We start from the raw sequence: 21,466 nt of genomic DNA, 5'->3' as shown, positions 1-21,466 counted from the left end.
TCCCTGGTTGGGGAACTAATATCCCACATGCCACGTGACCAAATAAATTTTTAAAATTTATATATGTGCTATATATATATATATATATATAATAGCATCTCCAGTATATTCTTAACCAATGAGGGATTTTATTTGTTTGTTTAATATCTTTAAGGGCTTATGAATGTACAGATATGTTTGATATGTAATATTGCAGTTATTATTCTTGTTGATGGCCCGTTTTTATCCAGTGGTGCTTTCTTCAGTTTGGCAGCTGAGTCCTTTTGACATGATCCCAGAAACCTTTAAGAACTTTTCTGCTTTCTGATATGATGAGATGTATCAGTGACCTATATACTTCCTGCCCCAGATCTGGAATCTGCCATTTCTCCAAGAAATCCTGATTTCTTTTATTGAGTAATAGTATCTAGTATCCAAAATTTAGAAGTCAAGTTGCTCATTGCAAGCCTTTCCAGAAGACAGACCTAGAGAAAACTTTATTTCAGGAGAAAACGTCATGAATTCTTAGTGGTATTTCTAATTAAGAACTTCAATTTTTCCCTTGAATTCACTGATCTTGTATCTTTATCTTCCTTTTCCTATGCTAAAAATCCTGTTCTCCAGCCCCTCCAACTTGATAACTCATTTGCTTTATTTCACAATCCACATGCAACAGTCTCCGTATGACAATGACAATATCAGCACTACCACCAGTTGTAGGATTATTAAAAACAATTTAAATTTCTTGAAGTTCTTTTTGTCCTTAGGGTATATCCTGTTAGGCATATACAAGTGTCCATACATCAAGTCTTCTTGAAACACATACATGCTAATTTGTCTCCAGATGGTCTATGGCTGCTAAAGTAGGAGAGTTAAATGGTTACAACAGAGATCACGTGGCCAACAAATGAAAAATATTTATCCTCTAGCTCTTTACAGAAAAAGTTTGCTGTCCCCTGATTTCGATGATTTATTGGCACCTCCAGCTTAATATATTCAAAACCAGATTCCTTAATCCATGCCACAGCCCCAACCCCCAGTGTTGCCCCCTCTCAGGAGGCAGTACCTTCATGAACACAGTCACTCAGGTCAGAACTGATGCTCAGGTGCCATCAGCCAGGATGCCATACATTAAAATGATCGTAAAATGTTGTTGGCTCTACTTCCAAAATACCGCTCAAATCTCAGCACTTCTCACTCCTTCCCCAGAACCATTCTCAATCAGTGTTTCTCAGCTTCCGCACTACTGACCTTTTGGACTGGATCGTTCTTTGTTGTGGGGACTGTTCTGCAAGTCGTGCGATGGTTAGCAGCATCCTTGCTCTCTACCACTAGATGCCAGCAGCACCACAAACCCCAGTTGTGGAAACCAAAAATGTCCCCAGAGGGACTTCCCTGGTGGTCCAGTTGCTAAGACTCCATGCTCCCAATGCAGGGGGCCTGGGTTCGATCCCAGGGAACTAAGATTCCCATGTGCCACAACTAAGACCTGGTGCAGCCAAATAAATCCATTAAATAAATAAAAATAATTAAAAAAATAATGTCCCCAGATAGCCACAAATGTTCCCTGGGGGGGCAAAACTGCCCTGCATTGAGAAGCACGCGTCTAGTCTAGACCACCCAAACATCACCTCCCACCTGCACTGCTCTAGTAGCCCTGGTTTCCCTGCCTCTAATCTTGATCTCTTGACTACATGTTCTACGTTGACAGAGCGATCTGTTAAAATGATGTCATCTCATGTTAGCTCCCTGGTCAGAATCTCCTAATGGCTTCCCAATATACTTTGAACAAAATTCATTTGCGTAGAAGTCAAACCCCTTAACTGCATCTCAAGGTCCTCCCCGAGTTGGCCTCTGCGACAGCTCTGGCCTCATTTCTCACTTGAACCTCTTACTCGTTCTGCTGCAGTCACACTGGCCCCTTTGCTTTTCCTAGAAAATGCTGAGCCGCTGCCACCCGTGGTCTTTTCTCTTGCCATGCCCTCTGCTAGCACGTTCTTCCCTCAAACATATGCATGGCTCACCCCCTCATCTCACTCTGCTCTCTGCTTAGCTGTCACCTTCTTTGCTCTCCCATGAAATCGCATGATTACTCTCTATCCACCTAGCTGGCTTACTTTCTCTTCACAGCATTTCTGACTGACGTCATATACCCACTTATTTGCTGTCTCTCCATTAGACTGTAAGTTCTGTAACAGTAGAGACTTTGTACATTTTGGTTATTTTAGAATTCCCAGTGTCAAGAACAGTTATTGGCAAATAGCAAGTACCCAAGTAAATATTTATTAAATATATGAATCAATCAATCAAGCCCACCACACTATAGGAAGGAGATTGTGTAGTTCAATCTAGAGCAAACAAAATACATCTCTGCAAGAGCTGATCTCTGGACAGGAACTGGTTAGGAGCCTTGCTAGCATGTTGAAATGTGGGGTATTTGAGCATGTCCCTCAGGGACCTATTTTCATAAGGTTCCCTTAAGCCTCCCAGAGGGAAAAGGAGATTGGGTTCACAGGCTCATGGAATACTGGGGCGCTCCAACGAAAGAGCTAAAACTGCGATTCCAATCTGAGAGGAGAGGGCTAGACAGCTGGCATAAGACTTACTTGAGGTGGGACAGGAGCAAAAGACATGTTCTGAACAAAAGATGGTTTTCAACACTGTAGCGACCTGGTTCCTAGAGCAACTTTTTTGTTGTTGTTGTTGTTTTAATTTTTATTTTTACTTTATTTTACTTTACAATACTGTATTGGTTTTGCCATACATTGACATGAATACACCACAGGTGTACATGTGATCCCAAAAAATTCTTAGAGCAACTTTTTAAGGTATTTCAATGGAGATGGTTAAGTCTAGTCTCAGTGGAGTTGAAAAACATTTTTAACTGCTGGGGTAAAGGGAAAACATGACTGTCACCTCTGAGAGTAGGCAGCAGGAAGCCTGAGCAGTGCATCCTGCACAGAGATGAGGGACAGGCAAGGAACCAGTGACCCTCAGAGGATGGCTTAAAAATAAGCAGCCAGAGTAACAGACACCGGCATGGTACGCAGGAGCTAAGGCAGCACCCACTGAGCTCACAGAAAACAGCAGCACCTGAGGACGGACACCCACCACGAATGCCCTGAGAAAGGTATTTCTAAGGCCCTGGGTGTTCAGAAAACACCGTTAGGCAAGCACACATTCACCACTCCCTCACACTGGCCAAGGCAGGGAGTCCTGGGGAAATCTGCAGCCGAGAAACTGGAAACCCAGAGCATGCTTGGCGAAGCTACTTGTCTTCCAGTGGATGACACTTGCCAAACTTCAGCTCTGTTATTTGAGCTGTAGTTTGTGGTCTTCTGGTCATTCCAAGTATATATATGGATCCCTGAGGGTACTGTGATCAAAGAGAGAAGATCCATTTATGGATGTGGTGTGGGCTCCATGACCCTGCCCCTCCCCTAAATCACAACCAGGGTGGGCCAAGGGCCCCTGCCCCTGAGAGACTGCCTGGGTCTCTCCCCACGAAAGTGCCACCTCTTCCTACAGTTTGAGGCCGTCACGACTGACTTTGCTGAACTGTCCTCCCAGGGCTAGAGGCAGATCTTACAGCTATGTTAGAACAGCCTTTTAGCAAGAATATCCACTGAGAATTCTCAAGTGTGGTGCCACATAGTTAACAGCTAACAATTATTGAGTGCCTGCTGTATGCCAGGGCTTTGCTACCTGCTTTATATGTGCTGGTGCTCAGTTGCTAAGTTGTGTCTGACTCTTTGTGACCTCATCGACTGTAGCCGCCAGGCTCTCGGGAAGATCCCCTGAAGGAAGAAATGGCAACCCACTCCAGTATTCTTGCCCGAAAAATCCCGTGGACCTGTTTATACATATTATGTCATTTAATCCAAATCATTCCTGTGGGGTGGGTTATGCTTTTTATTTTAGAGATAAGGGAGTCAAGATGCAGAGAGCTCAGATAAGTTTCCAGAGCTTTCGTAGTAGGGATGAGGGTGATGTTTTAATCACTATCCTACATTATCATCTCTGCTTGGAGTGGCTGGTCTGTCTTTCCTAAAAAAGCATCCTGTTTCATGCTTCAGAGTGAAGAAGTAGCTCAGAAGTTAGGAGAACAGAGATGGGATCTCTGGCTGAATTTCAGAAAGGCTGCTGCTGCTGGTGAACTGCAGGTAACGATGCAAGCAGTGCTCAGAGGACATGGAAGTTCCCTGTTGTGAGGAGCCGAGAGAAGTGCCACACAGATGCCCCTTCAAATAAGGCTTAGTGTCTAGAGGTTAGTTCCCTCGGGGTTTTCTTTAGCTGCAGAAAACTGTCTTAGTCAATACTTTCTTCCCAAGCTGGCAATATCCAATAACTGACAGTGACAGGAGGAATCACCATCCAGTCATTTCTGACCATTTATAGCCAGTGCAGGACGCCTCTAATCGGCCGGAGCTCTGCTACGCCTGACTTGCAATCTGACTTCTCTTTCTATGCAGTCCTCCTCTTTCTGCCTCCTTTCCACGGGTGTGGATCACTCATCACTCCCTTGCACCCCAGCCTCTATCTGCACATCTGCTTCTTAAGACCCTAACTGTGACACCTATGTCCCAGGGTCAGCAAGCTCCTGGCTGCCCTCCATGGAAGGGCAGATGATCAGAATGCACCCTGGTTATCCAGAGACAACTCCTGGTCTCTCTATGGGAAAGGCTAATTCTGCTTCCCAACATTTTCTATACCACGATCTGCAAGAGAGTATTCTATCTGAGCAGCTTATTGAGGGAAATGAAGGAAGTTGCTTGGGGTGACTGGCCCAGAGGCTAACTCATCCTCTGGGCTGAAGGTATCCCTGTAACCTGTCCTGTACACTCATTGGGAAGATCCAGACCAAGTCCAAAATCATAGCGCTCTAAAGAGGGTGGCACATACATATACACTCACTAACTGGGCTTGATTCTGTGGCCTGAAGACTTAATTGTAAAAGACAAATTTATTATAACACTTTTTTGTTTTGATTGTGCCACATGGCCTGAACCTGTGACCCCTGCAGTGGAAGCACGGAGACTTAACCGCTGGACTGCCAGGGAAGTCCAAAACTTTCAACAGAAAAATATCTTTATGACTTCAAGTTAGGGAAGGATTTCTTAAGTAAAACATACAAAAGAGCAAACGAAAAGGGAGAAGACTGATAGCTGTACCTTCGTAAAAACGGAGAACTTTTATTCGTCAAAAGACATCATGAAAAACTAAAAGACAAACCGTAAACTGTGAGAGATATTAGCAACAATATAATAGTAATATAACTAAGCATTCATATTCAGAATAAAGACAAAGAATTCCACAACTCAATAGGAAAATGTCAAGCAATTCAGTAGAAAAATGAGCAAAAGACATGAACAGGCATTTCACAGAAACAGAAATAGTCATAAATATATAAAAAGATACTTAACCTTATTAGTAACCAGGGAAATACAAATATCTCTCAACAGGGAAAAATGAACCAGGTACTCATACAAACAGAGATGGATTTTAAAAACCAAGTGGTAATGAACAAAGCAAATTACAGAATAAAGGTTTGCTTCCGATTGTATAAATATGCGCTTGATTGCATTTCCAAAACCAGGAAAAACTAAATGCATAAGGACAAAACTATTAAAAAGAACAAGTCAATAGTCAACATAACATTCAGGATATATTGTGGAGGAAGCAGGAAGCGCATGGAGGGTCATTAAAGACACTGATAATGTTCTGTTTCAGAGTTGGCAGCTCCTTAGCCATATACAGTTCACCACGTTCTTTTATACAGCCTATGAACTGAGATACTCGTGCATTATTTTTAGATGGTGTTGAACATTTTTTTAATAATATTTTGTGACATTTGAGAATTATTGGAAATTCAGAATTTCAGGGTCCATAAAGAAAGCTTTACTGGAACAGAGCCACACAAGCCTGTTTCTTTACAGATGGTCCATCTCTCTCTCTTTTTACCCTCCCCTCCCACCATATACAGCCAACTAGAGTATAATTTTCCTATTGGAGTATAATTTTCCATGAGTTTCTCGCATTTCTGCATGTCTTATGAGCAGCGGCACTCCCTGCTGTTGTTCTGGACTATCTGTTCAGGGATATTTGCATAATGAACAGGCTAAGAAGATATGGATAGTGTTTCCCTCCAGAGCAAGGCAGGCACCCCTTATAAATCTTTCAGGTTCTCTAATCTCAGGGTTCCTTTTTGGTAATACAACCCACTGTGCAAGCAGGTACCATCTGGTGCTCTCTACACATCACCCTGTGCAAATTGGGGCTCAGAGAACCAGGACAAGAAAACGCTGATCCTTGGGCATTTGTGTGAGCAATAAACTCTCCTGTGTTTCCGACAGGAGTTTTGGGTCTTTCACCAGCATCCGTACCACACCATTCACAGTTCTTGACATCCCTGCCTCCCCTTTTACAGATGAGAAATCTGAAATCCAGAGAAGGGAAGGGGCTAGCCTAAGGTCACTGTACTGAAGGGTAGCAGCGCTAACAAGAGGTCTCATATTTCCCTGACACCCAGCCCAGTGCTCACTCCTCGCCTCCAGGCAGTATTTCAGGACTTCTGCAGGCCTCCAAAGGACATTAGGACTCTCCCTTCTTCCCTTGGGCCTTACCTTTCACGTTGCATTTGAAGGTCTGACTGACCACTCCAGTATTATTCGCCTTCTCTGCTGGCCATTGATACACATAGATTGTGGTTCTGGAAGACCCGGCATCAAGTACAATTCCATACTGAATAAAAGGGGGGACAGAGAGTTAATTACAGGCTCAGCCTCTCTGAGGACCCCTTTTCCCAGAGAACCACTGAGAACCCTGAGTCGTCCCAAGAGTTTAACCCACACCGCTTCCTTTATATAGAACCTGACCAAGAAGACAAAACTATTTTCTCCAAACTAACTTCGTTTCTGTAGACTGGAGAGAGGGGTGGGGCGGAGGTGGGTCAGGTGTTCTAGGCCACAGTTCTTAGCCTTGGTTCACAGTGGAATCACTTAGGGAGCTTTTGAAGCTCCCAATGCCAAGGCTGTACCCGAGACTCATTAAATCAGAATCTCTGTCAATTGACCCAGGCACAAACAGTTCTTAAAGCTCCTGTGGTGACTCCGATATGCATCCAAGATTAAAGATGAGTACCCCAAGGATTGTGCATGCAAAGACAATCTCCTGATTTCTGTTCATCCAGCTTCTGCAGGATGGAGGTGAGGGAGGTCAGAAGCTACCTGGGTCTCAGGAGGAAAATGAATCGTCAGTCACCTGCTGCCATTTCTTCTCCAAACTTCCAGGACTATCCGCCTGGGAATAAGCAACCAATAGGAAACCATGGTAGGAAGTACTTAAGGAGGAAAAAACAAAATACGAAAGATTGTTGATATATCATCTCACTTTGGTGACTCATGTGTGGAAGAATGGACAGGAGGGTATTGCCAGCCATCTCACACAGCTTGAGGCAGTTACCAGAGAGCTTTGCTTTAAGGCGTGGCCCAGCCCAGGCCCTGGACCAGACCTGCCCAGCACAGAGCATGCAGTAGCAGCCAAGGGGCACAGGAATGAGTTATGCTGACCTAGGTCAGTACCTGGTTGGGCTGGAGTCAGCCCAGGGCATCAAAGGCTTCTGGGTGGCAGCTTTTCCCCAATTCTTCTGCCACTGAGTTAGCCTAGCTTGTCTCAGAGAGGAAGATGACGTTGGGTTCTGGAGGCAGGTCAAATCGGATGGATTCCTACTTTTCCAATATTGTGTAAGAGACCTAACCTCTCTGGATTCCATCATTTTCAGACAACTTCCTTTCGGAAGTAAATAGGAGACCATCTGCCTGATGCTTACTGGCTGTTCAATAAATACAGGCTACATAGAAAAACCAGTAAGAAAAATAAATAAAATTACAAAGCAAGAAAAAGAGGAAAGAAAAGTGAATAACACTCTTCAAACCCAACTACTGTTTTAACACCTTGTTATATATCTTTTCTAATGGTCTTCTGTGCATACAACTACATATACACTTATGTTTCATATTTTTTAAATCAACACAGGATTATACTACACAGAAGCTTCTCCAATGCTCTTTTCTTACTAAAACAGTATGTCAAGAACATCTCTCCCTATCAGTAAAAATACTGACATCATGATTTTTAAGACATTCATCACATTGACTGTGAGATGTACAGTAATTCATTTAACCAATCCCCTGATTCTAAACTCTGCCATGAGCACCTGCTTCATTTGAAATAGGAGCAAATAAAAAAGTGTTACTCCAGCTCCTCCATTCTATTAAGACTTAGAACACCCTGTCTACACTGGTATTTGAACTGGAACAGCCTCTTCAACTTGGCTCTTCAGTCTGATGACGCGTATTGCTTGGGATCCTGACATGACACCTCTCTATGGCAAACAAGGGAGGCATTGTTCACAATCTGTTCCAGGCAGAGGCTCCCCATGAGATTAAAGCACAGATTGAAACTGAAGGAAATCAGGCACTCCAGAGGTCTGAGCCTCTGTGTCAGTGCTTGCTTTCCTTCCCTCTGCTGCCAGTCTGCTCACTACCCCTCCACCGGCCCCTCCAGGCCAGGTACTGATAGGAGAGCGAGCGTAAGAAGGCAACCACTCCAGAGGATACCACACTGTCTACCCCCAAATCTTCTTTATTCCAACCCTTCATGAAGAACGCTTAGGGTTCCTGGGCCAAGATCAGAAAGAAAGAAGAATGTCCATTTTCATTTTTAACTCCAGAAAAATGGGATTCAGCTTTCACCACAGTGGGTGCCTCCAGCGACTTTGCTCTGAGATTTGCAGGAGAGATGGCGGCCCCTTGTGCACCTGCTGATGTGCTGACAGCAGCTGTGAGGCCCAGGGCTACTTCTTACTAACACAATCCACCCCCACCCCACCATCTTTCACTGTCATTTTCAAAAGTGGAAAAATTGGTCTTTAACCAGTTTTCAGAGCTCATTTGCCTAGATCAGTGCAACTCAATATGGTTCCATGGAGGAAGGTGTAAGAGGAGAATGAATTTCATTCAGTTCAATAAAGTGGGTGATGTTTGGGTGAAAAGCAGCAAGTCACCCTCTGTTTAGTGCACCGTCAGAAAAAAAAAAAAATTGGCCTGATGCAGAACTGAAGACACACTCAGTGGGTCAACCAAAAAGAAACAGTCTTCCATATTAACCATGGTCATGGACTGTGTGAGCTTCTAGGAAAAGCAAAAGCAAAGATCACATGATCAGCTTTCTTAGATGTGTTTATCATCATCATCATCATTACTCTTACTATAATAGAATAGGGATAGTAATAAGCATTTGCTGAACCCTTATAATATGTCAGGCAGTGCAGAAAGGGCCTTAGTGTCGCATATTATAAGGCAGGTGTTATCATCATCCCCACTTGACAGATGGGAAGACTGAGGCTCACAGAGGTAAATAATTAGTCAAGGTCACAGACTTGGGATCAAGCTGGGGTCTGACTCTCAAACCTGTACCCATAGCCCCTATACTTTCCCTGAGTTCTAAGAAAAACAAGTCTTTTTAAAAATGTATTTTTAATTGAAGGATAATTGCTTTACAATATTGTATTGGTTTCTGCCATACGTCAGCATGAATCACCCGTACGTATATATATGCCCTATCCCTCTTGAACCTCCTTCCCACCTCCCACCCCATCCCACCTCTCTAGGTTGTCACAGAGCCCCAGTTTGAGTTCCCTGAGTCATACGGCCAATTCCCGCTGGCTCTCTGCTTTACCTATGGTAATGTATATGTTTCCTTGCTACTCTCTCCATTCGTCCCACCCTCTCCTTCCCACTCTGTGCTCACAAATCTGTTCTCTTTGTCCGTGTCTCCATTGCTGCCTTGCAGATAGGTTCAGCAGTACCATCTTTCTAGGTTCCATAGAGATGCATTAATATATGATATTTGTTGAAGAAAAACAAGTCTTAACAGGGTGACTGATTAGTAAGAAGGCGCCTGGTATGGTATGGCAGACTTTGTTCAGACAAAAGACCCTTGACAGCAAACTCTTAGTTAAGTGGTGTGCAGATCTGGGTGGAGAGGAGAATGACCAATGTGTATAAGGAGCCAGGGCTTTCTAGAAAGGAAGAAACCAATTACCCAACTCTTGTTTTCCAAGAGGTAAACCAGGGTGGGGCACAGGGCACCTGATACCCAGGCTGATGACTGAGAATGGATGAGGGTTAGAAAGAGATGGTTTTAACACAGCCCAGTCCAGTTGTTGTGCTTTGGAGAGTTGTGTGACCCAACCTGGGCTCTAATGTGACCTGAGCAGGTCATGGCAGAAAAGCAGTGTGCCTGAAACCTGGGACTCTGCATGCCCTTCTTCAACAGTGACACCATGTGGGTGCAAGCGGCAGTGGCAGTGGCACTGGGATATTGATCAGATGGGATTGAGAGGCTTCAGGGCTTCTCAGCAACTGTGACGGCGTTGGGAGGGTAAAGCCTCAAGAGGCAGATATCAGACTTAATGATAATAAAGCGCCAGGGTAGGTGGAAAACAAAGGCAACGTTGTCATGTTTACTCTTCAAGCTGATAGAGCAGGTCAAACCAGTAACAATGATAAAGGGACTGGGGATATTTCCATCACTGCCTAAATTTTAATAGTTCCACTGTATGAGATCAGTCCTGAGTGTTCATTGGAAGGACTGATATTGAAGCTGAAACTCCAATACTTTGGCCACCTGATGCAAAGAGATGACTCATTTGAAAAGACCCTGATGCTGGGAAAGATTGAAGGCAGGAGGAGAAGGGGACGACAGAGGAGGAGATGGTTGGATGGCATCACTGACTCAATGGACATGAGTTTGGGTGAACTCTGGGAGTTGGTGATGGACAGGGAGGGCTGGCGTGCTTCAGTCCATGGGGTCACAAAGAGTTGGACATGACTGAGCAACTGAACTGAACTGAATGGAACACTTAGATAAAACAAGGTCAGGTGGGCCAACATTGGATTTAATAGCCAGATATCTTGACCTCTCATATGGGTCTTGAGGAACATTCCAGGGCCCCCTATATAGTCAGACCACCATGGAGCTGGCCCCTCAGAACCACCAGCTGCACGCAAAGGCAAGATGAGGCAAGGTATGAAAACATAGACAATGAAAAATTTATATATTTTTTCATTTTTTTTAATATTCACTGCCTCCACCTCCACACTGCCCTTCCCACCCCCAGCACACATTGCACAACAGAAGGACAGGTCTCTGGACAGCCTGAGAAAAGCTGCATGTGAAGGGCCCCCTTCCAAGCTGTCATTCCACTCCACTTCAGCTGGCCACAACATCTGTCTTTTCTCACACCTAACTCTCTCAGGGAAACAGGATGAGCCCCTGAGCCAATATTCCAATGTCACACAACTCATTCTCCTACAGCGGGGGCTGAAGAAATTAAAAATCCCCTCTCTGAACTGTGTCTGCTAATGAGGATATACATACCGATCCTTCCAAACTCTTGCCTAAGGCCTTTGTTCTCTGCTTTTTTTCTTCCTTCTATGCCAATTATGTTATTTCTAATCTGTATAATCGCAGGAAGCTATTTGCCCTTTCTGTTCCTCTGTTTTCTCATTTTCAAAGTTGGAATGAAAATAGTCTACCTACGGGGTGACAGTCACAGGGTTCCCTCACCCCTGTGATGTCCACTTATGTATGCACTTTCTACCTGCCTGAAGGCCGTCTCCATTGGCCCAGCCAACCTAAGCGCACAGTATGCCAGAAATACTAAAGGGCTTATGTCCCCCAGGGAGCAGCCCTCAACCGATGACTAACGGAAGCTGGTGTGTAAATACGCCCTGGACTCGGATGACCGAGCCAGGTGTTCTGTATGCCCGTGACAGACTTCATCCCTGAGGTGAGTCCTGCACTGGCTCCCAGGGCAGTCCCAGCTGCCCACAGTGGTAACCTGCTGGGTATCAGCCCCTCCATTGGGACAGAAGCCCCTTCCCTTCTGTCTCACTTCCACGCTGCACAGTGCTTCCTGGGGTCACCCCCAGATGACCATCTCGCACAGGCACCCTTGACTAGGGAAACCCCTCTGAACACTGGAACTAAACATGGTCTCCTTCAGTAACATCCTCCACACTGCTTGGGGACCCACTTTTCTCTACTCAATTTACTCTTCAGGTCTTCTAATTTCTCCATGTCCCTCCAGTTTGAACTTACCTCTCATCTTCCCAAACAACTGTCTTAACCAGCCTATCCCTCACATTTGAAGGGCCCAAGGGACACTTCTTTATAAGAGAAGACTTCTGCCCTGTCCTGCCCCCTCCCCTACCCCGCCACCTGTCTTCTCATCCACAGGCAAGTCCACAGTGTGAACAGCCTCATGCACCTGTACATTGACTGTAGAAGGTGGGCTAGCTCAGACTGTAGACCATGCCCACACTCTGTCTAGTCTCCCTGCAAGCAGCTGCCCCTTTGCCACCCCTCAGATCAGTGGCGAGGTCTGCTCTCAGGGGAAGGCCCACACAGACCCTGGGTTCTGGGGTCCTAAGCATGTTCTAGAAGGGGAAGCATGGCTCTTGGTGGGCACATTCCCTTGTCCCGTGGAGAGGTGTACCCAGAGTGCAGCTAGAGCTGGTTCCTTTGATTTATGGGGTCTAAGGGTGGTACTGGGCTTCCCAGGTGGCGTTAGTGGTAAAGAACCTGCCTGCCAATGCAGGAGATGTAAGAGACATGGGTTCAATCTCTGGGTTGGGAAGATCCCCTGAAGGAGGAAATGGAACCCCTCTCCAGTATTCTTGCCTGGGAAATCCCATGGACAGAGGAGCCTGGTGGGGTATGGCCCATAGGGTTGCAGAGTCAGACACGACTGAAGCAACTGATCATGCATGCACAGGGTGGCACTAGGGTCTGAGAATGGTTACTTGCCCCCCAAGTTGCTCCTGTAATTCAGCACCTTCCTGTCTCTGTGCCCGTCCTCTGCTCCTCCCCTCCTGTGCAAAGGAGGACATGTTTTCCTATCAGAGGACAGTATCTTCTTCTGGGCTCCCTGTTCAGAACTTAGGATCAAGGAACAGTTGGAAGTAAATGAAGAGAGCCCTGGTGGTGGGCAAAGGAATGTTGCTCATCCACTGAGCAAACCTATGTTTCCTCACTTGCAAAATGGTGGTGACAGGGCTTGTCCATCTTCCATAGTTGGCACAAGATTTCAGTGAGATAATTCAGGGAAAAATGCTCACTCAACTGACTAGCAATTTACAAAGAGTAAGGAGATGGTATTTCCTCTAGTTGCACTCCTGGTTTTATACAGTTTATAGAAGAAGGCAGTGCCTGGAGCTTGGGAAAACAGCTTCTCTAGGCCTTAGCTAATGTCTTTGGACAGCCAGATAATTTGTTTTCCTCTCACCACAGGACAGCTGCATGAGGCTTTTCTTTTTCTTTTTTATTCATGTTATTCATGGGAGGATGAGATTCTTAAGTAAAATATAAAAGAACAAAGTTCTATTATCTAGGAAAGATTTTAGGAAATTATCTGGCAGTCCAGTGGTTAGGACTCAGCATTCTTACTGCTGGGGCCCTGGGTTGGATCCCTAGTTGGGGAATTAAGATCCCACAAGCTTCTTTTTGCAGCCAGAAAAAATTTAATTAATTAATTTAAAGGCAGACAGACAGAAAGAAACAGATTTTCCTCTAATCCTTTAGCAAAGTGGACTCTGGATGGTAGATCAAACTCAACCACAGAGTCAAGGCAAAAATGGTTCTTTTTATCTTTTAAAAACCTCTATATCAAATATAGCCTCTGAACAATCCCTAACAGCAGGAAGATATAGAAAAGACCCAAGGTCAAAGATAAATTCTAAATGAGATTCAAATAACATGGTTCCTATGGCCCTCCATCTAAGAGTGGTTTTCATAGCTTTAAAGAGTCATAAGAAGAGAAAAAGAAAAGAAGATATGCAATAGAGACAATAAATGGTTCTCAAAACCTAAAATATGTACTGTCTGGCTCTTTATGGAGGAAGTTTGCTGACTTATACTCAGAATAATTGAAGGACTCACTGATTCTCTTCACCTTTCACTTGACAGTCCCTCAGGGGATCACCTCCTGTCACCCTTACAGCCAAGGGAGACGCTTTGTACAGTTCTGTCTACCAGAGTCCATCCATTCGGGGATGGTTTTATTGAGGGCTGACAGAGGTCTCTGGAACTTAGCATAAGGTCCTGAGTACTTTCGGTGGGGGGAGGAGTCAGAGGGATCATGGCATACTTCTAGACTCAAGAGAGGTGGCACAGCACAGATCAAGGAGACTTTTCAGGTCCTTGGCTTTGTTTACCCAGGCTAGGCCAGAAGAAGAGCCTGAGTCTCCTGGTCTCCGCTCATGAGCAGGGTCGGGTCATCTGGGGAGACTGACAAGCTGGTAAATCTTTGGTAGCCATCCATAATTCTTGGCAACAAAGTCTGGCTTTGGTTCCAACAGTCAGGAGTCAAAGCAAGACCACATCATCCTAGGAGAAGGTGTCACCACTATCAATCTGTCACCTCAAACACCACAAACCTAGCATGTCCAGTCTTTCTCCCTGGGCCTTACCCCGCCTTTCCCTGGCTCCAGCTGGAGGTGAGGAAGGGCAAGAATTTTCTTCTCTTCTAACTCATAGCTTGAGAGTCATTGATGCCAGAGCCCATTTCTTCCTTTCAGTGCCAACCCCTTCACACCTACCTTTGGTCCTGGAAAGAGGACCTCTTTCTGGTGTGTCTGGATGAGTGTGATAGCCATAAGCACCACAGTGCTCAAAAACAAGACCACCAAGGCGATGATGGCTGGAGTTCGGGAGAGGACCTTGAGGCCTAAAATGAGGAAACCCAGAAGACATGTGAGGGGGAATCAGGAGCAGGGCCCTGCCCTTCTCCGTAGAATCTGTGAATTGGGTGCTTAGCTGCATGCATAAGTCACTTCCTCTGGCTTTTTTGAGACCCAAACATTTAAAACTACAACTGGGCTCAAATACCCATTTGAGTATCTTTCCTCCAAAGAGTGGACTAAAACAGCGTTTGCAAGGAGGGTGTGCATAGTCTAGCTCTCTGGTATTTCCCAAAGTGTGTTATGCATATTACTGGTTGTCCCTGAGATGATTTCCAGCAACATTTATTTCAATGTACATTTGAAAATTATGAGTTTTCTATTAAAGCAGGTGATATAATATTCTATTTAAAAATAACCTCAGATACATAAGAAATTCCTATTGTATTTCAGATACAATCAATGATTATAAAGTTTAGTATGTGGTGACATTGTCAAACAAATGGTAATGTGTCTGAATTCTGAAGATGTGTGGGTGCCCAGTAAGAATTCAATCTCAGTCATTTTCCCTGTGTCTATAGTAAAGACGTAGACATCTTTACAAATGAAGAGTAAGTAGACCCCAATCCACATGTTCCCTCCCAAAGGGGTCATGTAATCTCTGGGGTTTATATTTTATATTTTAATCATAACATGTAAATGCAAAAGAAAAAAATGTAGCATATGAGTTGTCAACTAAATATATAGCCTCTAAGTAAAGATAATTATATGCAATATATGATAATATATAATATATCATAATGGACTATTTCTACTTATTCAATTTAAGCTAATATTTCCTAACCAGATGATTATGAGCAAATATTTACTTGGGTCTTAACATACCAGTGCGGGCTAATGAAAATTCATAAATAAAGCAGCAAATATGTTTATTTTTAAAAAAAGAAAAGAAGGAAAGAAACTTTCTGAAATGACTCCATTTATGTTAAGCTCTAAAACAGGCAGGTGATAGAAATCAGAACAGTGATTGCACAGGGGTTTGGGGCAGGCACTTTCTAGGGAAATGAAAATGCTCATATCTAAATAGGATTGTGGGGTATATGAGTTTATGCATTTTTCAAAATTTATCAAACTTTCCAAGGTCCTTTGGAAAAAAACTGAAAACCACAGCAAACCAGCTCCTTTAGATACAATTTCCCTTAAAAAATATTCTTATAAATTGTCCATTTGCTAAAAACATAATCCTTCCAGAAGGCGAGAATACCAAATATAGGGACACAACTTAAGATCTATCCATTTCACTATATATGAAAGAAGTGAAAGTTGCTCAGTCGTGTCAGACCCAGGTCTCCCACATTGCAGGCAGATTCTTTACCATCTGAGCCACAAGGGAAGCCCAGGAATACTGGTGTGGGTAACCTATCCCTTTTCCAGGGGATCTTCCTGACCCAGGAATCAAACGTGGGTCTCCTGCATTTACCAGCATAAAGAATCCACCTGCAATGTGGAGACCCGAGTTCGATCCCTGGGTCCCAAGATCCCCTGGAGGAGGGCATGGCAACCCACCCCAGTATTCTTGCCTGGGAAATCCCATGGACAGAGGAGCCTGGTGGGCTACAGTCTACGTGGTTGCAAAGAGTCGGACACGACTGAGCGACTAAACCACCACCACTACCTATCACTATATATATAACTTATACCTAATTTTTTTAAAGATAAAAAGACATTAAAGTAGAATATTGACTAAATAATAGTCTTGGTAGAACTATTATAGCATAAACATAAGTGGTGAGACTCAAATGGCTGAACTATGATAAACACTAGCATAATAGGAAGATCAATGAATTCAGAGAATCCAAATATGTCTTACCAATTGAGTATCTAAATTAATTAAAAGTAAATAAAATTTAAAAATTCAGTTTCTCAGTTGCACTAGCCACTTTCTAAGTGTTCAATAATCAAAAGTGGCTACCATATTGGACAGTGTAATTACAGAACATTTCTACCATCACAGAAAGTTCTGTTGAACAGCAATGGGGTAGAACCTGTCCTATTCTGGAACATCTACTTTTAGATCATCATAAGCTATTGTTTATATTATTTCTAGGAGATATTTTCTTGGAAGAAAAAAAAGAGCATGTATTTACTATCATATAGAGTTAGATTCAGCCTCAATATCCAGTCACATCACAGTGCTCATTACTTGGGGAGGTCAGTCATGCAGTGGGTCTCAATATCTCAGAAGAGCCAACTCTTAACTACCTCACCTGATTCCCCTGCATATCAATACTGCCACAGACACATCCTGATGTTCAAGGTGCCTTAATTTTCCTACCTTGTCACTGAGAGTGAACTGGAGGGGAATTTGTCAGCATGTATCAAAATTGCAAGTGTGTATACCATCTGCCTCACAATCCCACTTCTGGGAATTTATTCTACAGAACTGGTCCCAAGTGTGTTAAATGACTTGTACACCAAGTTACTCACTGCGGAATCGTTTGTCATAGCACCTGGAGGGAGGCCAGCTACTGTGGAGTTAACCTTCAGAGCCTCTGAAGTGGTCTTGGCTCACTTTTCTGTGATTCCAGATCAAAGGATATGACCCAGACAGAAACCGTTTTATCCACAGAGGCAAATTTTTACATCAACTGTTAAACAGTGTGTATGCCAGGTCAGTTATATACAAGACAAGGTAGAAGTTTAATCTGCCAAGTTAAACTTGTCCTTTGGAAGGAATGTAACAAGTTAGTCTGCATGTGTGATGTTACAGTATATGTGTTAAACTATCAGTGTTTTGAATACCAATTTAGGGGCACCACTAAAGAACATCTGTCCATGGGGCCGAACTGGGGGTGATACGTAAGCAGTCTCCTGACCACAGCCACGAGCCTAGCCTCCTCAGTCTTCTGCTCTTCAGCAGTTTTCAGGTAAAAAGCTGTGATTACTTTAAGCAAACCCTTGCTCCAGCAGAAAAGCCTATCGTAGACCAAAGTGGACTAGACCAGGTCTCATTCATTTAGGGAACTGCAGCCTAGAGCTGTACTGTCATTAGGGCTGGACAAACACTGTAATTACCAGGTGCCTCCCAAGAGTGGAGGGGCCAGAGCCTTCTAGGCTTCCACACAGAGCAACTGCAAAATGTGCTCCAGAGGCAGGCAGGACAAGCTCAGAAGTGTGTGTGTATGTGTGTGTGCGTGTGTGTGCAAATTCTACCCATGTGCCTGCAGTAAAAGGTGGTAACAACGCTGACCACGGGGGCGGGGGCGGGGCGGGGGGCGGGAGGCGGGCGGAGGGGGAAGGGATGCTGTAGGCGCCAGGCCAGCAGTAACTTGGATGGAAAGAGAGGCAAGCTCCAAGTACTTTACAGTTCATCACAAAATCAACAATATTCTAAAGCAGACCTTACACACAGCTGGGTAAGGGAAACCACAAGGGCCAAATTAATGGATTATGCAAACCGGAAAAACCATTTAAGCGAAACAAGCATGCTAGTCCTGGTTTTGTGTCGCTTTGACGAAAAGAATTACTTTTATCTGTGGAATGCCGGTGGTAAAAGCCCGGTGGAGACTAAGTCTTCCACCAAAGAAGTTAAACCGTCATTTGCCAGGGACGTGAACGAAAGAGCCTGTAGGCTGAAGCTGGGATTCTTGCGTGATGCGACAAAATCATACTCGCTGCCTGCTGAGTGATACTGACCTGCTTGTTCACAAGGTTGGCGGGTCAGCACCGTGAACATCTCTCCTTCCAACTGCAGGTGAGAGAACATAGAATGACTGCGCGAACTTGGTCCCTGACTTAAGAAGTTCCGAAAACTTGCACCGCGTTAAAGCACAAACCCACTTCACTTTTTCCAAAGGAAAGCCTTCTGGGGGCCAGATGAACCTAGAACTTCCCAGGCAGACCCAAGGCTGGGCTTATATTCTAGAGTCATCTCTCGCCACCTCCCCCCGTGCAAAAAGGAAGAACGGACTTGCTGAAAATTTAAATTCAAAAAATTTTCGAAGAAGTCGAGCTTCTTCTGCAGATTTTCCCACCTGTACACACCTCCTGGGGCAGAACAAATCTTCAACCTATTATCAACATTCACAGTCTGAGGCAGGGCTGTTTTTCAAAGCACGCCAGCAAGGGAGGTTTCTTTGTGTGTTCGCGGCTTGCGAGCCCGAGGTCGCCCTTTCAAGATCCATGACGAGTATCTGTCGCTGCTGGCTGGCGACCATTGCAAGAGGATGTCGGGTCCCCGGCATCCAGCGCCCCAGGATCTAGGAGGCCCCACTCTGGACTGAATCCCCACAACAGTCAAGGCATACAAGCTCCCGGCTCTCCTTTGGACCCGAAGAAGCGCTCGGTTAAAGATGCGTCCACCTCTCCGGGGGCCGCATGGATCACCTCCCCACGGCCCGAGGACGTGGGGCACGCGTACTTCTGTCCCTCCCTCCGGCCCCCTGAGGATTTCGATTCCGTTTCCTTCCCTTCCAGATTTCAGCCCCACGAAGCTTCCCACTCCTGCAGCGGCTCAGACGCGGGGTCCTCTCCTCACCTGTGCGTAGACGACCGGAGGAAGGCGACTGGCGCTGCTGCAGTGCTAGCCGGCAGCCAGAGCGCCAGGGGCTCCTGCGGAGGCGGGGCGAGGGCGGGGCGGGGCGGGGCTTCCGTGTGCTAGGCCCGCCCCCTGGTCCTGGCCAAGCACCTCTTCACCTTCCCTCTTCTAGTTCACTATCTTGCGGAGTGGGGGCGGGGAGGTTTGGGAACCGCAGCGGGGCCTTGGCTCTTCACTAGCGATCCCGCCCGGGCCTACCTGGGAAAAGTGGGGCGGGGGTGATGTCTTCTACGTGCTGCCCTCTTTGATGTCAAGGCCAAGAGCCTTTTGACCTATCTGTTAGTTTCCTTCACTATTACACCAAGCCTCAGTAGAGGGGAAGTGGGGTCAGGGCAGGGCAGAGACTAGGCACTCTGTGGGTGTGCGCCATCTTTCCGCGACGTCGAGGACACCTGTAAACACCTGTAATGGTGGGGGTGAGACAGGTAAGCAGACTGGCCCCTGGGTCACTTGGACCAGGAGAGCAAAGTAATCAGAGTCCTTCCCTCTTAGTTTAGCAGAACTGCCTTCACTATGCCCAGGGACATTCTCACTACTTACTGATCAATGATCTCCCTCACTGCATTTTATAGGCCAAAATTCAGTCCAAGCACTTCTTAGAAGAGGCCAAATAGGAAAAGTGACAAAGATGCAGCCATTCACATGCCCCAGGAGTCTGTTTCTAATGCACCAGCAGGTAGCCTTGTGGCCCCTCTGAGTGACCCCCAAGGACTCTTGGAATGATCCCAGCAAGATGCATAATCAGGCTTCTGTTGAATCATCCCTCTTTGTGGCTCCTGAATTTTTGAAAGGAATTGCTGAGACCTCGACAGTGTCCCTGGGAGCTAGGTCCTGTGCGCCACTAGTTTTCTGTCCTGTGCAGGTAGGGCCAAACCCTTCATGAGACAAAAGGGCCTTCAGAGAACAGTACCCCTGTTTTTTGAGACTTTCGAGCCCAAAGACTAGGGTCCCAAGCTGGGTGTGTGTATGTGGGTGCACGCACACACAGAGCATGCAAGGGCACCAGTCATTCACCTAAGTCTGATGGACATGGACTGTTGAACAGGATTTGAACAGAGTCTAGAGTGGCGCATTCAGTAAATACTTGCTGAATTGCAAGGCTTCTTTTCATTGAAAGCTGTGTGTCAATGAAACACAAGGCTTAGGACTGAAAGATGAAGGACTCTCTGCACCCAGGGGGTCATAAACCCGCAAACAGCTACTGACGGTGCCCCTAGACCTGAGGTCAACACTGGCTCGAAGGGATGAGTAACTGACCTTAACATCCCCTAGGGTTTCCCAGCAGCTGAGAAGAGTTTCCTGGGCCTAAAACTTTGATATCTTTAAATTAGACTTTTGAAGCCAAGTAATAGCAAAGCTAAAACTATCTGTGGATGACTTTCATCAACAAGAGCACAAAAACAAATGTTGGTGAGGATGTGGAGAAAGGGGAACCCTCATACATGGTTGATAGGAATGTAAACTGGTGCAGCTACTGTGGAAAACAGTATGGATGTTCTTCAAAAAAGCTAAAAATAAAGCTACCATAAGATCCAGCAGTTTCCCTAAGTTGGAAAGGATACATGCACCCCAATGTTCATAGCAGCACTACTTATAATAACCAAGATATGGAAGCTACCTCAGTGTCCATCGGCAGATGAATGGTTAAGGAAACGGTGATGTGTATGGGTGTGTGTATAGTATTACCCATAAAAAGAACAAAATTTTGCCATTTGCAGCAAATGGATGGACTTGGAGAGCATTGTGGTTAGTGAAATAAGTCCGAAAGAAACAAAATACTGTTGATATCACTTATATATAAAATCTAAAAATACAACAAACTAATGAATATAACACCATCACCAAAAAAGATCAGTGATACTCCATGTTGGAGAAGCTGTGGGGAAAACAGGCCTTTTTGAAGCTTCTGGGATGTGACATGCCCTGGTTTTGTTCCCACCTCCTCGAAGCTTTTTGCTAGTTTGTGCTCTTCTCCCAGGAGTTTCTCAACAAGTAGTCCTGGGCCCTCTTTCCTCCTCACTCTGTACTCCCTTCTTAGGTCATCTCATCCATGCCCACACCTTCTCTTCTATTCACAAAAGCCCCTCCAATACATGTCTCCTGCTCAGGATTCCCACCTTGAGCTGTAGACTTAGAGAACTGGCTG

General features: G+C 45.1%; 1 protein-coding gene across 1 annotated transcript in view; it reads right to left on the bottom strand.

The window, feature by feature from the left end:
* ENTPD3 (ectonucleoside triphosphate diphosphohydrolase 3) overlaps positions 1–18,459 on the bottom strand; it is a 30,315-nt gene extending 11,856 nt beyond the window's left edge. Inside the window, exons 1-3 of the mRNA XM_068983005.1 lie at positions 18,420–18,459; positions 14,643–14,770; positions 6,603–6,720 (exon numbers count right to left, since the gene is read on the bottom strand). Of these exons, the coding sequence (XP_068839106.1) occupies positions 6,603–6,720; positions 14,643–14,770; positions 18,420–18,459 (286 nt within the window). The remainder of the gene's footprint in view (positions 1–6,602; positions 6,721–14,642; positions 14,771–18,419) is intronic.
* Between the last annotated feature and the right edge of the window lie 3,007 nt (positions 18,460–21,466).

This window comes from Capricornis sumatraensis, chromosome 10 (genome assembly GCF_032405125.1).
Source record: "Capricornis sumatraensis isolate serow.1 chromosome 10, serow.2, whole genome shotgun sequence".
Lineage (NCBI taxonomy): Eukaryota > Metazoa > Chordata > Mammalia > Artiodactyla > Bovidae > Capricornis > Capricornis sumatraensis.
This window is presented reverse-complemented; position numbering and strand designations above follow the sequence as displayed.